The sequence below is a fragment of the Oncorhynchus gorbuscha genome, linkage group LG11 (genome assembly GCF_021184085.1).
Source record: "Oncorhynchus gorbuscha isolate QuinsamMale2020 ecotype Even-year linkage group LG11, OgorEven_v1.0, whole genome shotgun sequence".
Taxonomy (NCBI): Eukaryota; Metazoa; Chordata; class Actinopteri; order Salmoniformes; family Salmonidae; genus Oncorhynchus; species Oncorhynchus gorbuscha.
The window spans coordinates 37544399-37564418 of NC_060183.1; the positions used below are offsets into that span (position 1 = coordinate 37544399).

The following is a 20020-nucleotide window of genomic DNA, read 5'->3' on the forward strand; positions in this document are numbered from 1 at the left end:
TGTAAAATTAGCCTATTCAAAGGACACAAGTTATCAAAATAATGAACGGTGACTTTAGGGCTCTACATCATTAAATGGCTAAAACGATCAAGCCATCCTAAGGTCTTGCATCTAAAATGTTTGGATATTAGTTATTTCTTCACTATGCAACTGGACAACCTGACCTCACGACGGTTTCGGTTTGCTTTAAAATCAAGGAAACAGGCCTGTTTTATTTTATAGTAAAAAAATATATATATTGATTTAACCGTTATCTTTGAGATAATAATCCTCATAATAAAGTCTAGTAAAATGTTGTCTTTGATCATGGCAATATCAAACATGATTTAGTATCAAAGTATCAGTCTTGTTTATGTAGCTATTTGCATAATTTACAGAACTGTCGAACTAATATGTAAACATAAACGATCTCATTTTACAAGAGGGATGATCGTTTTTTTAATGGTACCGCTAATTCCAAAATAAATTCCGATATTTTAGGTCAGGCCTAGGATTTATAGGTATATAGCCTATTTTAATTATCGTAGAATATCTTATTTTAATTTGGTTTGAAATATAACTATAGGCCTAAAACCTAACACATCTGACCTGTAAATCTTTACATAATAGTTGATTGCACAACTGTAAACCCATGGATTTGCAGTACACTAAGGTGTCAAGAGAGTTTGGCTGGATAGAGAGCAGTAGAATGCCAGTATTAGGGACCGTTTGGGGCCTGAACACTTGGCCTGAATTTAGTTGCATGACACTTGAATCACGTAAAACAGTCTTTGGCGTAATTTGTCGGTCAGTTGTAGTTTCTAAATTAAACGTTTGGTTAAAAAAATATATTTAAAGATGTTTTAGATCCGTTTAAATAAATTATTATTATCAACATCCTGAGAAGTGCTGAATGTGTATGAGAAAACTAGTAAATAAGCATGCCTTCATAAGTTACACAATGCCAGTTTGATTGTATATGAGGATCAACATTTTTGAGGTCTCTCTGTCACACAGGCACGCACACACACAAGATTAAACAATGTTTTTGTACAACGATGTATAGCTTAACAAATATCCGACAGACAACAGGCCCATTTATGAATTGTGGTTATATTTCTCCAGCCCCATCACCCAGCTTTGCCTGCAGTTTGGCTGAAATACACATTTAATGGTTGTGAATTGAAAAACAATTGAATATTTTTTTCTGAGATATTTCTTTTTTTGTTATGTAATATTTAGTAGACTTGAGAAATACGTTTTTGTGTTTTACACATTGGTAAAAAAAACGAACCATACCATTATTAATAATAAAAATCATGCAAATATAATAGTAATTTCATACAATACATAGCCTAATATTTATAGTTGTAACATTCAAATAGTGTTAGTAATACGCTTATATTTATAATATACAATATTATATCATCTTAGCCAAAGACTTGAGTAATATGGTAGAATTGGGGTCGTTTTCTAACCATAAAACATAGGAGAGGCCTACAACCTTGATTCTTAACTTTGCTGGTCAAACGTAACCCCCCATTTATAAACGCAGGGTGCAGGGCATCATCTCACATCCCCCGATCCCCTGTATCCTCAGACCGAGGGTGCATTGATGTAAATTAAGGCCCCACCATTCACCTGTTATTATGGTTGGTTTGGGTGTGTTATTTTAGCTGTCATGTCAACTAAAAACGACGCAAGAAGGTAACTAAATAAATGCTTTATTATTATTTATTTTTTAATTTAGCCAATAAAACGCAGGGAACAGATTTTTATTTTCTTTTTTTGGGGGGGGCATCATGAAAATGTACAGGTCTAAATGCTAAAGCAAAGAAACGTGCATAAGTTCCTTATGAAGACTGAAATAAAGTGGATTTATATTTCTAAACATAACCCTATTCACCTTCCATAAATGCAGCGTTTTCCAAACTCGGTCCTCGGGACCCCAGCAGTGCACGTTTTGGTTTTCACCCTGACACCACACACACAGCTGAATTAAATTATCAAAGCTTGATGATTAGATGATTATTTGAATCAGCTGCGTAGTGCTGGGGCAAAAACCAAACGTTCACGCCGAGTTTGGGAAACGGTGCATAACTGGAAAGGTGTGAAAAGATCGTTTATGGAGATAAAGCAATTTAAATATAAAAATCACCTCACATATAGACCAGGCTTATGCAAGGAATCCCCAAAATCCCGTTTCCTCTTACTTTAGAAGAATCCATCCATAAAGGCTTTAACAATATCATCTGATTTAAAAAATGGCAATAAGAAATAATTATTTAATTAGAACAACTGTCAAATGTAGTTGGTCATTTTATTTAGGGCCCGAGTCTACTTCTCCCACTCGTTCATGGTTCCATAAAATTCCATTAAAAAGTTTGGGATTAAAACTCAATTCAAATGTGCTGCTATTCTACAAATCACTTGGATAAATACACGCAGTAAAACATCGTGCTAAAACAAGCCGTTTCTTTGGCTGGCTTTGAGTCTTTGATAATTATCCAGTGTTTTGTGGAGCCCAACCGACTCATGGCCTCTCGACAGGTCACGCCGCGGGGTGCACCGTGTGTTCTTTTCTCAGCCCTTTCTCCCCTTTAAAAAAAAAGGCTTCCACTCGCGCCACACACACGCACACTCAAATTTGCAGCTCAACCTTCCAAGCACCGACTGACACACACCACATTTCTCCCTCTCGCAAAGCTCATTTGCATTGCCATTATAGCTACTATTATCAGATGGTTTCCCGTTGCAAATCAGAGTCCACAACCGCCGTGGTCTTTCGTTCAGGTTGACCTTATGAATATTCTACGTGAAGGCTCTGAGGAGAAATAGTCCTTTAAATCCCCGTTGTAATCAGCCTATAACTCCAAATCCGATACCCCATTTACATCGATCAGTTTTAAATCACGATATAACACTTTCAAATGCTTATTATTGGCCTATATGGACCGTTATAATAAAACATATGCCATACCATAATAATAACATTGTCAAGCAAATCATTCAACTGCGTGTAACTATTGGGGAATAGGTAAGGATAGACAACATAAGCAACGATGTAAAACAGGTTGTGTATGCTTAGACATGTAGAGCGAGGCATAGTAAACTGTGACCTTATCATTCAACTTCTTTTATTCTGTACTGCAGCAAAGAGAAAGACGTCGTTGAAAGGGAAAGTTAGACTTGATAGGTAATAAATGAGTTAAAGAATGCAATCATTTTATTCATCTGATCTAGTAAGCCAATTAAATACATTTGTTTATGGTTACATTACAGCAAGCCAAATGCATATTTTTATGACAGATTAATTGTCTCAATACCCATTTAGTCTCAAAACATACATTGCAGGATTGAAGCAGCAATTTTTGTCGGTGAATTTAAAAAAAAAAGTTTAAAAGCTGGTAAATGATTATGATTCTAGACCAATCACATGCAGAGTTCAATGCAAAAAAGTATCAGCTCAAATCCTACTGTCTCTTCTGAATCTATTTGAATGGAGACAGAACTGTAGCAGAATATTAATGACTGTGGCCCTGAAAAGACTCACGCCATCACCATAGAGTCCCTCTCGGTAGATCTTCTCCTCACTCCACAACAAACAAACAAAATCATTCTGGGGGACCAGCACCCATATATAAAAAAACAAAAAAAACAAGTCAGGGTGTGCTGATCTAGGATCAGGCCCACCCTGTCCTTATAATTGCAATAATTATGATCTCAAATTTTTTTTCAAAAAATGATCCTAGATCAGGAATTAATACAGGCTGAAGTCTGGGTAAAACATAAATCATAGCATCCCAGCGTTCTTTCAGTGATTGGTTGGTTGGACCGGAGAGGTCTAAGAGTCCAGCGAGTTTTGTGGTGGAACAATAGGAGTAGAAGAAAGTGAGGGGAATTGTATGTGGAGGCTGCCTGTGGACATCTACACCCAGTCTTTTCTAACCTCCATGGAGAGTAGAGATGAATACTACGTTGTCCTTGTCCTGTAGCTCATACTCCAACTCACCCTTCAGAGAGAGAGATTTCATTCAATGAATTTATATAAAAGGTGTGTGTGTGTGTGTGTGTGTGTGTGTGTGTGTGTGTGTGTGTGTGTGTGTGTGTGTGTGTGTGTGTGAGACACACATGCATGCTAGGGATATTTAATATATACATATGTTTAAATAAGGAAAGAGAGAGACACACACAAACAGTCAGACATTCACACGTATGCTATAACAGGTAAATAGAAAAGACATGGAGGAAATGGACAAAAGGGAGTGTGGATTTTCTCCTGTTAAAAAAACTAAACAGAAATGGTATCAAAAGTGTGCTCATAAATATATATATATATATATTTTTTAATGCATTTAGTCTCAAAAGACCGGTATAGTTTTTAGATGTACGCTGTAGCATATACCGTGCAAATGAACAGCGTGCGTGAGCTTTTTGTGTTTAGTCTTTTACACCCAACACACACTCTGTTAGAACACCCACCATCAATTCCCAGTCGGCATCATTGATAAGTACCAAGATCCCAGGCCTCCTATTAAAATCAAGGGGAAAAGACATTGCATTGAACACCACAGAATAACCTCAGACACACACAAGTAAGGCAATCTAGTCTGAAGATAATTCTACACGAGGAAGAAAAATGATATAAAAAAATCACATGCACATGTTTTACACATCACAGGAGGACGCGGATCGGGTGTGTGAGATCATGCGCTGTAGACGGGGTGTTGGAGACTGCGGTAGCCCCCTTAACTCTGACTATGGTAGCTGAAGACGTAGCGACATGCGCCACAACTGCAGGTAGTTTATCTTTCCTCTCTTGCTGTACGTATGAAGTTGCCTCCATCCCCACCGCGGTCGGCGAGCTCTCGACATCACAGAGTCAGAGGGCTACACGCAATGCTCTGATAGGCTGCTTTACCTTCAAAACACACTTCCCCTTTCCATACTGCATAAAATACATAACCTCCCCTGACATGGCCAGTACACCTTAAAAACATAGTCCCGTCTGACTCAGTTGGTAGGGTTGTGGGTTCGATTCCCACGGGGGACCAGTATGAAAATCTATGCACTCACTACTGGAAGTCGCTCTAGATAAAAGCGTCTGCTAAATCACTAAAATGTTTTTAAAATTTTAATTAAAGCATGTAAACAGCCTCCACTAATATGGTGCAGCTGTTAAAAATGTCTGTTTTCAGGTTAAAATAAAATAATCCCAGTTTGGAATACAATGTGACCATACAATGATTAAGAGTAGACAGATCTATAGGTAGTAGCACAGATTTCCTCCCTCTCTCACATGTCCTCCCTTCATTAGCTAGTTACCACTATAAATAGACCCCTATAAAAAAGGAACAATAAAAGTCTATAATGGGTGAGGAGGACAGGGCATCCACAAACCACAACTCCTGTCTGTCCGGTAGTATCCATCTCCTTTAATGATGGCTGTGCCTTTCGGACACATTTTGGACAAATATAAACATGTCTGCATCGCTCCTTTTGTAACTGTTTCACCCCAAAAAGAATAAACAGTCGATCACTAAAAAAAATGTATTGCGGTGTGCGTGTGTATAATACTCACACAGTATCTCCCTGGACAAAGAGCTCTGGCCGTTCCTTCAGCATGTTCCCTCTGATCCATACCAGCAGCTGCTTCATGTCCCCTACACACACACACACACACACACACACACACACACACACACACACACACACACACACACACACACACACACACACACACACACACACACACACACACACACACACACACACACACACACACACACACACGGGTTAGAGTTCAAGGTGCATGGTCCAGCCCCCAAGTCCCAGCCGGTCAATGTGACGCGACAGAGGGACCAGGGATCACCAGAGATCACGGTGTGTGTGTGTGAGATGCTGAGGGGGATGGTGAGACAGACGTCTCGAAGCCGGCCATCGCCCTCATTCACCTCTGGGACATTAGGTTTTATATTAGGGTCTCTTGGTAAACAAAGAGGTTAAAATATAAAAAGAGCTTTTAAATGGATAACATCCTGACATTATACAATCCTCCACTTCCTAAGTGGAGGTGTGCATGGTATGCATGCAGTGCTGTCCTCGTAAACCCGAAAGGTCCGGTTTCCCAGATTCAGATAAAGCCTATTCCTGGATTAATAACCAAATAAATATTTTCTGTTGATTGAAATTATTTTGTGCCTTTTGAAAGAGAGAAATAATAGCTTAATCTCTGTCCAGGAAACCGCTCCTAAACGGAGATTAGGAATTGATTGACAGAAAATGCAAAGCCCAAAATAAGGAATTCAAATGATTGTGTCTATATGCATTTGAAAATAAAACACATCTGTGTCTTTTTTTAAAGAACTTGAACATCAGTGATATTTAAACATTTTCCATGAGTCTGACCTCTGGAGCAATCGGCTGTTTGGGAAAACGACCTCGCATTAACAATGGCTTGAGCTACTTGAACTGTCAGGCTACAGAGAACAACATATACCGAACCATCGGGTTACGAGAGCAACACACACACACACACACACACACACACACACACACACACACACACACACACACACACACACACACACACACACACACACACACACACACACACACACACACACACACACACACACACACACACACACACACACACATAATATCCTCTTGCCGCCATTCGATACGATTCCATATACTGTAACCTAAGCGTTCATTACTGTCCGTCAACGTGCGTGTGAAAGCAATGTGTGGTTCCTTATAAGAAAAACGATGTGTTCTTATAAGATCATGGCCGTCTGCAGATGTACAGAAGGACAAGGCCTCGCGATGGCATACGAGAGCAGGACCGGGACTGCAGTTTCCCCATATCGCAGAAACACACACACACCAGCCTCCCCATCCCTAACACAGCATCATCAGCCTCTCTCACCGGATCCAACCAGTTCGCTCAGTGCTGATATGGATGTGAGAGGGGAGGGAGGGAAAGAGAGAAGGGGAGAAAGAAGCGAAAGGATGTATAAAATAGCAAAGTCTACGCTGCGTTCGGAAATAATATCCGAGGCAGGGCTTTTGATGAAATGTGACGAGGCTTGTGCTCGATGCTCACTAAAGCGTAGAATCATTTCATTATTGCCATCCTCACTGATGTGCTACTTCAGATCCATAACCTCTGAACAGGGCATGTCACAGAAAGGACATGTGAAAGAAGCATAGGGGCCAGTCCACAGACAGCCAACCCCCTTGCCCATCAGACAGAGACAGAGCTCTTCACAGAGCTAACACCCCTCTTACTCTACACCAGTGACTCTGCGGACATCGATTAAGCGGAAACCATGCATGGGAGTCGTGGAACCCAGTCCGTCTAAGACATCGAGGCTCTCTGCTCGTTCCAAAACAGTCCTCGTACCTGGGTGTACTGTAGGGTTTTGCAGAAGTGTTTGGTGGGGCTTTATATGGCACCTCTGAGGCGTGGGAGGGGGGGGCAGTATCAGGTTAATTGGATGGCTGTCAGACCTCTTCACAAGTGTAATGATTGGCCTACCTTCCTTCCTCCCCCCCTGCCTAGAACCCCCGCTCTCTCTCTCTCCCTCCTCTTCCCCCGCTCCCACTTCCCTCTCGCCAGCACCTATAAAGAAGAGTGATGCAGAGCAAAGGCAATGAATATTGACTTGTACCTCAGCACAGTTCTAAAAAAAGAAGCCAATCACTCCACTCTCATAATTTCGCCTTTGTGGGGAGCAAGATACTCTCTACTCTCTCGCAAAAACCGCTGAAGTCTATCGCACCCCCCCCCGCCCTGACTGTCGATTTTCCTTCAGAGAGACAGAGGTCAGGGTGGCCGAGGGGGCAGAGATGAAGGTTCTCCTGGACTCTGGTCTGCTTTCGTTGTCCTGGGTCGTACTCATTAGCAACAGAAAACAAGAGTTTCTTATTGGACGAGTTCAGGTAGTCCCTCCCCGATTCAGCCTGTTTTCTGTCGTTTGGTGCCTAGTGAATACGACCCGGTTTGTGTTTCAGCCCACCCATAGGCTGTAGGGGTAGGAGAGCGCAGGTGGGGCGGGCCGAGGATGATGGAGGACAACAATGGAGAGGAGGAGGAAAATGAGGAATGTGCGTCACAGGCTCCATGCAGGTGCATTATGGGATAGCGCTGTCTGGGTCGGAGGGGAGAGGGCGTCTGAACGGCAGGCTCAAAGCATTCCCTCTCTTTTTCTTTCCTCGTAATTCCCCTCGTTCTCTCCGTGCGTTGCACTACTATTGATATGGTGGTTATCTGTGGGTGGGAGGAAATAAATCATCCATCTTGCTGGAGATGTGTGATGGGACATTTTCTGAGATGTGTGTGGGGGGGATCTTAGGCAGGGGGGAATTCAGAGCCAGGGTCATCAATCACTCACAGGGGTTAAAGAGAAATATTGAGGATTCAGAAAGGGATTATCTCTCACACACACACACACACACACACACACACACACACACACACACACACACACACACACACACACACACACACACACACACACACACACACACACACACACACACACACACACACACACACACACACACACACACACACACAGGTCCAGCGGACAGCAGATCAACAAGGTCATCCTAGGCTCGCATTCTCTGCTCTGGCCAACTTTTGTGTTAAGGTTGTCCTGGAGACTGCACTGCCACGGAGACCAAATCTTTGTTTGTAGGAGGTCAGAACAACCCAAACGACTCCTATCAATCCCTCACAGTTCTACTATGGGGTCTAGCAGGGGAGTGGACATTCACACACTTCAACACGGTCACTCACACACAGTCATTGACAGACACACATATCGACAAACAAACCAACGAAGAAAACAATACAATATGTTCTGACGCACACCACACACCTACACTACCGATCAAAAGTTTGGGGTCACTTAGAAATGTCCTTGTTATCCATTAAAACAGACATGAAATGAGTTGCAAAATGAATAGGAAATATAGTCAAGACGTTGACAAGGTTATAAATAATGATTTTTAATTTAAATAATAATTGTGTCCTTCAAACTTTGCTTTTGTCAAAGAATCCTCCATTTGTAGCAATTACAGCCTTGCAGACCTTCGGCATTCTAGTTGTCAATTTATTGGAGGTAATCTGAAGATATTTCACCCCATGCTTCCTGAAGCACCTCCCATAAATTGGATTGGCTTGATGGGCACTTCCTACGTACCATACGGTCAAGCTGCTCCCACTACAGCTCAATAGGGTTGAGATCCGGTGACTGTGCTGGCCACTCCATTATAGACAGAATACCAGCTGACTGCTTCTTCCCTAAATAGTTCTTGCATAGTTTGGAGCTGTGCTTTGGGTCATTGTCCTGTTGTAGGAGGAAATTAGCTCCAATTAAAGCATCGTCCACAAGGTATGTCATGGAGTTGCAAAATGGAGTGATAGCCTTCCTTCTTCAAGATCCCTTTTACCCTGTACAAATATCCCACTTTACCACCACCAAAGCACCCCCAGACCATCACATTAACTCCACTATGCTTGACAGATGGCGTCAAGCACACCTCCCATCATCTTTTCTGCGTCTCACAAATGTTCTTCATGATCCGAACACCTCAAACTTAGATTTGTCTGTCCATAACACTTTTTTCCAATCTTCCTCTGCCCAGTGTCTGTGTTATTTTGCCCATCTTAATCTTTTATTTTTATAGGCCAGTCTGAGATATGGCTTTTTCTTTGCAACTCTGCCTAGAAGGCCAGCATCCCGGAGTCGCTTCTTCACTGTTGAAGTTGAGACTGGTGTTTTGCAGGTACTATTTAATGAAGCTCAGCTGAGGACTTGTGAGGCGTCTGTTTCTCAAACTAGACACAAATGTACTTGTCCTCTTGCTCAGTTGTGCACCGGGGCCTCCCACTCCTCTTTCCTTTCTATGCTGGTTAGAGCCAGTTTGCGCTGTTCTGTGAAGGGAGTAGTACACAGCGCTGTATGAGATCTTCAGTTTCTTGGCAATTTCTCGCATGGAATAGCCTTCATTTCACAGAAAAAGAACAGACTGACGAGTTTCAGAAGAACGTTCTTTGTTTCTGGCCATTTTGAGCCTATAATCGAACCCACAAATGCTGATGCTCCAGATACTCAACTAGCCTAAAGAAGGCCAGTTTTATTGCTTCTTTAATCAGCAAAACAGTTTTCAGCTGTGCTAACATAACTGCAAACGGGTTTTCTAATGACAAATTAGCCTTTTAAAATTATAAACTTGGATTAACGTGCCATTGGAACACAGGAGTGATGGTGGCTGATAATGGGACTCTGTACGCCTATGTAGATATTCCATTACAAAATCTGCTGTTTCTAGCTACAATAGTAATTTACAACATTAACAATGTCTACACTGTATATTTGATCAATTTGATGTTATTTTAAATGGACAAAACAATTGCTTTTCTTTCAAAAACAAGGACATTTCTAAGTGACCACAAACGTTTGAACGGTAGTGTGCTAAAAAGGATATGACAAAACAGGACGCAAAAAAGATGTGCCTTTAGCCTCCACTATAAAAACATTTTCCACTGTCCCTCCTCCTACTTTGGTTCTGTTTATGAACAGAATGATTTCAATGTCACTGATTTATCTAGATCTAGACCCGAGATGACTCTGAGGTGCTGTACTATGAATGAAATGAGTAAATCACAGGGGATGGCTCTGAGGTGCTGTACTATGAATGAAAGGAGTAAATCACAGGAGATGACTCTGAGGTGCTGTACTATGAAAGAAAGGAGTAAAACCAGTTGAGTGTGTTGAGCTGCAGTTCCATTGCAGTAGGCCTCCTCCTCCGGGGATGAGCTCGGCAGTTTTAGGAGACCCTTTCCTTCATTCTACCTACTTTCACTTCCCTATTTCCACCAGGAGAGCACAGGAACAGGCGCATAGAGAGAGGAAACAGGGCCACTTGTCCATCCCGCCAACCCCCCAAAATGATTTTACACAAAAAGAACTTGGAGGCGTTGTCACAATTGTCCCCAAATACCCCTTCCAGGGCCCCCTTCCTTCTTCTTCTTCTCCTCCACAGGCACCCCTAACTCTCCTTTCCTCCCTGACTCTGCGTTGTGGATGGAAGACCCATCAACAGTATCACTGGCTGCATTTACAAGTGAATGAGGCCTAATAATGGAACAGTTAGGAGAAGAATGGGTCGAGGCCCGGGGCGGCTCACAGATGTTGGTGGTGCTGGAGAGGGAAGCAAGGAGGGGGCTCCAACACCATGGTTACTGAGGAAAGACCGGAATGAGAGAGGGGAGATGAGGGGGGTGAGTGGACTGTTTTATACCCGATTTTCAATGGAGAAGGGGGGGTTGGCCGAACTGAGGGGCCAAGGCAACCAGACAGGCAGGCAGGCAGGCCACTGGCTACCATGGCCAGCTCAACAGCTGTCCAGGCACCATGTGAACAAGGGCTGAGAGAGGTCAGAGAGAGAGTGATGGAGGGGAGAGAAGGGAGAGGGCAGACGCAAGGACAACAGTGGTGGGAGAGAGAGATGGATGCAGGAGAAAGAGAGAGAGAGAGCAGAAAGATAGAGCAGCATGATTTAGTAGGATTTGTACTGGGGTTTTGTGTCTGCATATTAGCTCCCGCTGAGTAGGGGCCATAAGAGCGGCTGACGCACAACCCCCTCCTCCCTTTTAGCCGGCGTTAGAGGAGATGTATTGAACTAATGAAGTCATCTATGCACGTGACAGTTGAGTTTTGTTTAGTCACATGGAAGAGAAAGGCTATTTTCTCAGGGGGGAGGGGAGGCAATCAGAGGAGGCAGAAATACCACACCTCCATCATCCTTCAGTCACTGAATTTAAACTGAATTCAGTTAGTGGTCTGTTTTAAAACAGAACTGTGCAGAATCAGTCTGCACTGCATAATCAGTGCCTATCCTTGTCTTGAAGTAATGTCTCTTAAAAAATATATATAGTAAATGAAAGTAAATATTCATTGACAATTGATCAACAAAAATGTTCCTCAACAATTTGTACTCACAGGGTTCTGATTGGTTGGGCAGGGTCACATGATGCTCCTTCACGCTGCCAAACAGTAGCTCCGCCCCTCCCCTAGGAAGTAAAGGGCATTTAATTACATATCTGTTCCATAGTTATCACATAGGTTGGTAGAGTAACTTTGCAGCGTCATATTGAATTGGTCAAATAAAAAGTGCAGCCAGGGTGGTATTAGATTGACATAATCTGGAATTAGAGGGCATGGTGGCGAGTTAATCCCCGAGGAAAGGAGAACAGGCTGTGGAGACTAGACACACTGAAAGAATAGGAGAAGATATGGTAAAGAAAAAAGGGAAGAATAGAGATGGGGAGAGAGGTGAGACACTGAAGAATAGGGAGATGGGGCTCCCCTGCAGTGAACGAGTGTGTGGCATCGGACGCCAGCAGAGATAATTCAATAAAGTACGAGTGGACACCGATCATATCACAGCTGTGAGCCTCCCCTTCAGACCGTTACGACAGGTCCCACTGGCCGCCCTCAACAAGGACAGAGACAGACATCCGAGAGGCGACTGAAAGCCACCACCCAAGTATAGGGACAATAAGGAGACCATCTATTTGCGAGGGACTAGGCTATAAACAGTGCATTCGGAAAGTATTCAGATCCCTTGACTTTCCCCACGTTGTTACGTTACAGTCTTATTTAAATAAATAAATAAATAATCCTCAATCAATCTACACACAATACCCCATAATGACAAAGCAAAAACAGTTGTAAATTTTTTGCTAATAAAAAATGTTACATCACATTTACTTAAGTATTCAGACCCTTTACTGAGTACTTTGTTGAAGCACCTTTGGCAGCGATTACAACCTCCAGTCTTCTTGGGTATGTCGCTATAAGCTTGGCACACCAGTATTTGGGGAGTTTGGATGGTTGGATGGAGAGCATCACTGCACAGCTATTTTCAGGTCTCTCCAGAGATGTTTGATCGGGTTCAAGTCTGGGCTCTGGCTGGGCCACTCAAGGACATTCAGAGACTTGTCCCGAAGCGTTGTCTTGGCTTTGTACTTAGGGTCGTTGTCCTGTTGGAACGTGAACCTTCACCCGTCTGAGGTCCTGAGTGCTCTGGAGCTGGGTTTCACAAGGATTTCCTGACTAGTCTCCCAGTCCTTATAGCTGAAAAACATCCCCAGCATGATGCTGCCAACACCATGCTTCACCATAAGGATGGTGCCAGGTTTCCCCCAGACAAGACGTTTGGCATTCAAGCCAAATAATTCAATATTGGTTTCATCAGACCAGAGAATCTTGTTTCTCATGGTCTCAATCTTTTAGGTGCCTTTTGGCAAACTCCAAGCGGGCTGTCATGTGCTTTTTATTGAGGAGTGGCTTCCGTCTGGCCACTCTACCATAAAGGCCTGATTGGTGGAGTGCTGCAGAGATGGTTGTCCTTCTGAAAGTTTCTTCCATCTCCACAGAGGAACTATGAAGCTCTGTCAGAGTGACCATCGGGTTCTTGGTAACCTCCCCTCATATCTCAATTTTTTTTTAAACCTATTCACAATATACACTATATGACCAAAGGTATGTGGACACCTGCTCGTCGAACATCTCATTCCAAAATCATGGGCATTAATATGCAGTTGTTCCTCCCTTTGGTGCAATAACAGCCTCCACTCTTCTGGGAAAGCTTTCCACCAGATGTGGAACTTTGATACATACGGGGACTTGCTTCCATTCAGCCACAAGAGCATTAGGGAGGCCAGGCACTGATGTTGGGCGATTAGACCTGGCCCGAAGTCTGCTTTCTAATTAACCTGAAAGGTGTCAGATGGAGTTGAGGTCAGGGCTCTGTGCAGGCCAGTCAAGTTCTTACACACCGATCTCAACAAACCATTTCTGTACGGACCTAGCTTTGTGCACAGGAGCATTGTCATGCTGAAACTGTTGCCACAAAGTTGGCAGCACAGAACTGTCTAGAATGTCATTGTATGCTGTAGCATTAAGATTTCCCTTCACTGGAACTAAGGGGTGTAGCCCAAACCATGAAAAACAGCCCCAGACCATTATTCCTCCTCCACCAAATTTGACAGTTGATACTATGCATTCGAGCAGGTAGCGTGAGATGGTGAAGCATCACTCCAGAGAACGTGTTTCCTCTGCTCCAGAGTCCAATGGCGCCGAGCTTGACACCACTCCAGCCAACCCTTGGCATTTCGCATGGTGATCTTAGGCTTGTGTGCGGCTGCTCGGCCATGGAAACCCATTTCATGAAGCTCCCGGCGAACAGTTATTGTGCTGACGTTGATTCCAGAGGCAGTTTGGAACTCGGTAGTGAGTGTTGCAACCGAGGACAGAAGATGTTTACACACTACATGCTTCAGAACTCGGTGTTCCTGTTCTGTGAGCTTGTTTGGCCTACCACTTCGCAGCTGAGCAGTTGTTGCTCCTAAACGTTTCCACTTCACAATAACAGCACTTTACAGTTGACCGTGGCAGCTCTAGCAGGGCAGAAATTTGACGAACTGACTTGTTGGAAAGGTGGCATCCTATGACGGTGTCACGTTGAAAGTCACCGAGCCATTCAGTACAGGCCATTTTAATGTCAGCAACGGGTGTGGCTGAAATAGCCAAATTCACTCATTTGAAAGGGTGTCCATATATTTTTGGCCCTATATATATATATATATATATATATATAAAAGCTTAGTTGCACAATTAAAGCTAAATACACTGCATTTAAACAGTCAGCAACAATCTAATGAATTCAAAACTTGGAAAATTATACCTAAGCTAAATAAAACCATTCTAAAACCACTAATTATTTAATCAAAATAGTTTAACCTGTTTTTTCTTTTTTGCAATAATGACTGATCTGGCTTTCAAGTCTGTTCATGAAACTGCTTTTTGTTACAAATGTATCCAGAACCAAGCAGATCGCCACCAATAATGTCCTACTTCTTTTAGTGGGCATCATAGAAAATGAACACAGGTCTCATAAACAATATCTCAAGAACAAGTCCACGTGCTAGTGCATAGCCAGCTAATATTTAGATTTCAAGTTTAGCCAACTTTGATCCATTTCATAGCTGGCTATGCTATGAACACACCCACCTGTCCGTCTCCAACTGTTTGAGCAGCATGCTAGCCTGTCCACTTTGTTTAGACGTTGAAATCAAGTGGAGAACGAGTTGCTAATTCCTTATGTGCATGTGTGTGTCTATGTTCATTGCACATTGATAAAACACAGACTAGAGAGCGAACACATAAGTCGGTGGCTAAAATGCTGACAATGGTACATGGTGCCACATTGCCTCGCGACAGAAACGTTTATTTGATATATCGCCCAGCTCTACCGCCAACCCCATGTAGTAAGCAGACAGTGAACACATCCTAGTAAACAGACCAGCAGTGACTAGCCTGCCAGCATGAGACAAACATTAGTCACCTCTCTCCCTGCATGAAAGAGAGAGGAGCGTTAATGACATTTCAAACGTCTTTCTCTTTTGAAACTTGTGTGTGTGTGTGTTTAATGTTAACGGTTGATATGCAAAATGCCAGAGCAAGTGAAATATACAATGTAAACATATGAGCGCGCGCAAGAGATAGAACGAGAGCAAGTCAAGTGCAAAGATAGGGTGAGCACAAGAGATAGAAAGGGCACCGATCAGAGAGCGACAGAAGCAAAGATAGACTGTGTGTGTGTTTGGCTGCTGCAGGTGCAGGCCGGGCCATTATAAAGAGAGCTCACATCGCCTGGAGAATGCAGAGTTGTCATTCAGATGCTCTGGTGCGGAGCTGGCCTAGAGCCCAGTATATCTATGCAAAGGGAGATCGAGCGAGAGAAGCTCGCCTGGTAATGAATCACTCACTCTCTGGGGTCAACGAGTTTCAAGCAAACACTGTGTTTGCTCATCTTACTACAACATTTTAAAGCATTCATCCCGATCCTATATAGTCTATGACAGAGAACTGCATTTATCCTATGTACGATTGAGCAAAGTTCCTGTATGACTACTGGAACACTCATTTGGGTTTACCAGTTATCTCAGTCTCAAACACTACTCCTCTTATCTCCTACAACAGCTTAAAGCATTCATTCCTCTCCCTATATGACAAGACAAATGTTGTCATCTCATGGCAGCCCAGTCAGGACAGAATAAATGATTTTAGGCTACAATCACAGACGTCCTGTATGCATTTTCTGAGTGCAGTGTTTCACACACTGTGAAGCAGTATTCTTTTCCAGAATGCAACACTGTAATTTGATGTGACAATTGCTGCTTCATAACAGAGTCAGAGAAGTGATGCCCTCAGTTGAGTCGTGCACTAGCTTGTGACAGCAACCTTGAGGTACCGGTCCAGAAATGCTTCTTTAATTTTCATTCGTATTACTGCACAGTTGCTAGAGTGTTAGACAACGTGTTTGTCTGCTCAGGGTGTAATTTCTCAAAAATACGAAATGATCGATTTTTGAGACCTTAGTCACGGACAGACTAGCTCTGGTACACGCGCTTGAGGCAGTATGTGAGTACCGGAGCTAATCTCTTGACCTACACCCTACACTATTTAATTAAAAAAAAAAAAGATTTACACCCTGCACTCTAGCAACATCTTTACTTGGTGAGTTGTGAAAGTACATTAATTGTAAATATAAAAAAGTCAATTTGTCGTCGCGAGATGAACCAGAACAAAGCTAGTAATTCGCGATCATCTATTCCCAAACGCAGCAACCTAGCTAGCTAGATAACTAGCATTAGTTTGTTAAACTATAGTCATGCATTGGTTTAGCGTGAACGTTAGTTTGCGACTGCACGAGTCATTCTCTCATGCACTGTAGCGCTAGCGACACATTTGCGATAGTTAAAAGCAACAATGTATTTCCTGCCTTTTGAAAGTTATACGACGACTGGGAACAGACGACGTCTTGTTAAATGTGTTTGAAAATGTTCAAAGGTTGCGTCAAACGAACAAGAAAAACGTATTTTATACCAACCCAAACTCCAGGTGTATCGCTATGGGCGCCGCCATATTGTTGTCACCGGAAGTTTACACACCAGCGCTGGAAGTGACGCTGTCCAATGATCTTCTCCTCTTTGAAAAAATGCTTTCAATCCCAAATACTACACTTCTAGTGTTACATTTATTTTTGCCTATCCCAGCATTGTCTGTTGAAAATTAAGATGTAAGTCTGAAATAAGCTTTTTTTTCTTTGCCTTTTTGTTTAGGGATATTTATAATAGCCTACTAGTTGAATGGAGGTAACAATATCTGACTAACTGTCTCATAACTACACCACATGCAACAAAATGAGAAAACTCATACGTTATGTTTTGAGAAATATGGGTGGTTGAAGTAGTAGTAGGTGTGTGTGTGTGCGTGCCATGTCAAAGGCGCAACCCCCCTCCCCTGTCCTCTCTGTCATTGGTGACAGCCCTTTCCCGATATGGGTGGGGGAGATTGAATTGCAAATCTCCTGCCTTCTGTTAGCGTCCAAGGCTGCGGTGGCCCTTTCCAGTCGCCATTCATGTGGTAATGAGAAAATCCAGGAGTAGAGGCTGGGTGGATGAGTGAGGATGCTGGAGGGGGTTCAGAAAACGGGGGAAACGTAGACTGCAGACTGACTGATGTCAGAGAAAAGGAGATCACAGCCTGACTGATGTCCAGAGAAAAGGAGATCACAGCCTGAATGATGTCCAGAGAAAAGGAGATCACAGACTGACTGATGTCCAGAGAAAAGGAGATCACAGCCTGAATGATGTCCAGAGAAAAGGAGATCACAGCCTGACTGATGTCCAGAGAAAAGGAGATCACAGCCTGACTGATGTCCAGAGAAAAGGAGATCACAGCCTGACTGATGTCCAGAGAAAAGGAGATCACAGCCTGACTGATGTCCAGAGAAAAGGAGATCACAGCCTGACTGATGTCCAGAGAAAATGAGATCACCGACTGACTGATGTCCAGAGAAAATGAGATCACCGACTGACTGATGTCCAGAGAAAAGGAGATCACAGACTGACTGATGTCCAGAGAAAAGGAGATCACAGACTGACTGATGTCCAGAGAAAAGGAGATCACAGACTGACTGATGTCCAGAGAAAAGGAGATCACAGACTGACTGATGTCCAGAGAAAAGGAGATCACAGCCTGACTGATGTCCAGAGAAAAGGAGATCACAGACTGACTGATGTCCAGAGAAAAGGAGATCACAGCCTGACTGATGTCCAGAGAAAAGGAGATCACAGACTGACTGATGTCCAGAGAAAAGGAGATCACAGCCTGACTGATGTCCAGAGAAAAGGAGATCACAGCCTGACTGATGTCCAGAGAAAAGGAGATCACAGCCTGACTGATGTCCAGAGAAAAGGAGATCACAACCTGACTGATGTCCAGAGAAAAGGAGATCACAGACTGACTGATGTCCAGAGAAAAGGAGATCACAGACTGACTGATGTCCAGAGACAAGGAGATCACAGCCTGACTGATGTCCAGAGAAAAGGAGATCACAGCCTGACTGATGTCCAGAGAAAAGGAGATCACAGCCTGACTGATGTCCAGAGAAAAGGAGATCACAGCCTGACTGATGTCCATAGAAAAGGAGATCACAGCCTGACTGATGTCCAGAGAAAAGGAGATCACAGCCTGACTGATGTCCAGAGAAAAGGAGATCACAGCCTGACTGATGTCCAGAGAAAAGGAGATCACAACCTGACTGATGTCCAGAGAAAAGGAGATCACAGACTGACTGATGTCCAGAGAAAAGGAGATCACAGACTGACTGATGTCCAGAGACAAGGAGATCACAGCCTGACTGATGTCCAGAGAAAAGGAGATCACAGCCTGACTGATGTCCAGAGAAAAGGAGATCACAGCCTGACTGATGTCCAGAGAAAAGGAGATCACAGCCTGACTGATGTCCAGAGAAAAGGAGATCACAGCCTGACTGATGTCCAGAGAAAAGGAGATCACAGCCTGACTGATGTCCAGAGAGAAGGAGATCACAGCCTGACTGATGTCCAGAGAAAAGGAGATCACAGCCTGACTGATGTCCATAGAAAAGGAGATCACAGCCTGACTGATGTCCAGAGAAAAGGAGATCACAACCTGACTGATGTCCAGAGAAAAGGAGATCACAGACAGACTGATGTCCAGAGAAAAGGAGATCACAGACTGACTGATGTCCAGAGACAAGGAGATCACAGCCTGACTGATGTCCAGAGAAAAGGAGATCACAGCCTGACTGATGTCCAGAGAAAAGGAGATCACAGCCTGACTGATGTCCAGAGAAAAGGAGATCACAGCCTGACTGATGTCCAGAGAAAAGGAGATCACAGCCTGACTGATGTCCAGGGGAGTGAACAAGACATCCTCTAGGGCTAAACAAGCACGATCCTTTTAGGGACCTATAATTATATACAGGCAAGATTTAAATTGGGTTTTTGTAACCGGTGGAACTGTCCCGACTCTCCTCACAACTCAATGCTTCCAATCCGAAAATTGTGAACACCTCATGTAACACTTGGTTTACAGGGCCAGACCAAACTAATTACATATTTGCAGACTAGTTTTAACAATATTATAGAGTGACACAGACATTTTCTACTGGAGAGCAGTGGTTCAGGCCGTGTGTGTCGCATGTGGCGTGCCTGTGACAGGAGGGGCGGCTACAAGGAGTCCCCATAGATTTAGATAGCTAAGTATTACCATATTAGTATTAACCCATCAGTGTGATGTCACTTCACATTTGCTAGGCTTGCTTGAGTTCTTCCTCAGCTGTTACCACCATCCCGTCATAACACACTGGCACTGATCCCAGACCAGAACACAACCTAGGCTCGTATTCATAACGCTAATCTAGGATCAGTTTGGCCTTTTAGATTACACAATGAATAAGATTACATGGATGTTGTAACCTGATCCAAGATCAGCACTCCTCCTCTGATACACTATATGAATATGGTTCCTGGTTTACCATAAACATTGCAAACACGCGCTCACGTATCTCAAGCCAACTTCACGTATCTCATCAACACATTTGATCAGATGCGTTTGATGGTGGCGCA

General features: G+C 43.3%; 1 protein-coding gene across 1 annotated transcript; it reads right to left on the reverse strand.

The window, feature by feature from the left end:
- Nucleotides 1-3187: 3187 nt before the first annotated feature.
- On the reverse strand, nt 3188-17043 carry urm1 (ubiquitin related modifier 1). The gene is made up of 5 exons (XM_046369514.1): nt 16954-17043; nt 11997-12067; nt 5561-5642; nt 4462-4510; nt 3188-3992 (listed from the first exon to the last, which is right to left on the reverse strand). Exons 1-5 carry the CDS (start codon nt 16986-16988, stop codon nt 3924-3926), a joined length of 306 nt encoding a protein of 101 aa, XP_046225470.1. The 5' UTR covers nt 16989-17043; the 3' UTR covers nt 3188-3923.
- Between the last annotated feature and the right edge of the window lie 2977 nt (nt 17044-20020).

Excerpts from the sequence above, each read along its gene's own strand:
- urm1 (XM_046369514.1), bottom strand. The coding sequence starts at position 16,988 with ATGGCGGCGCCCATAGCGATACACCTGGAGTTTGG. Across the intron at positions 12,068-16,953 it reads GCGATACACCTGGAGTTTGG|GGGAGGGGCGGAGCTACTGT; the intron begins GTTGGTATAAAA and ends TTTACTTCCTAG. Across the intron at positions 5,643-11,996 it reads GCCCAACCAATCAGAACCCT|GGGACATGAAGCAGCTGCTG; the intron begins GTGAGTACAAAT and ends GTGTGTGTGTAG.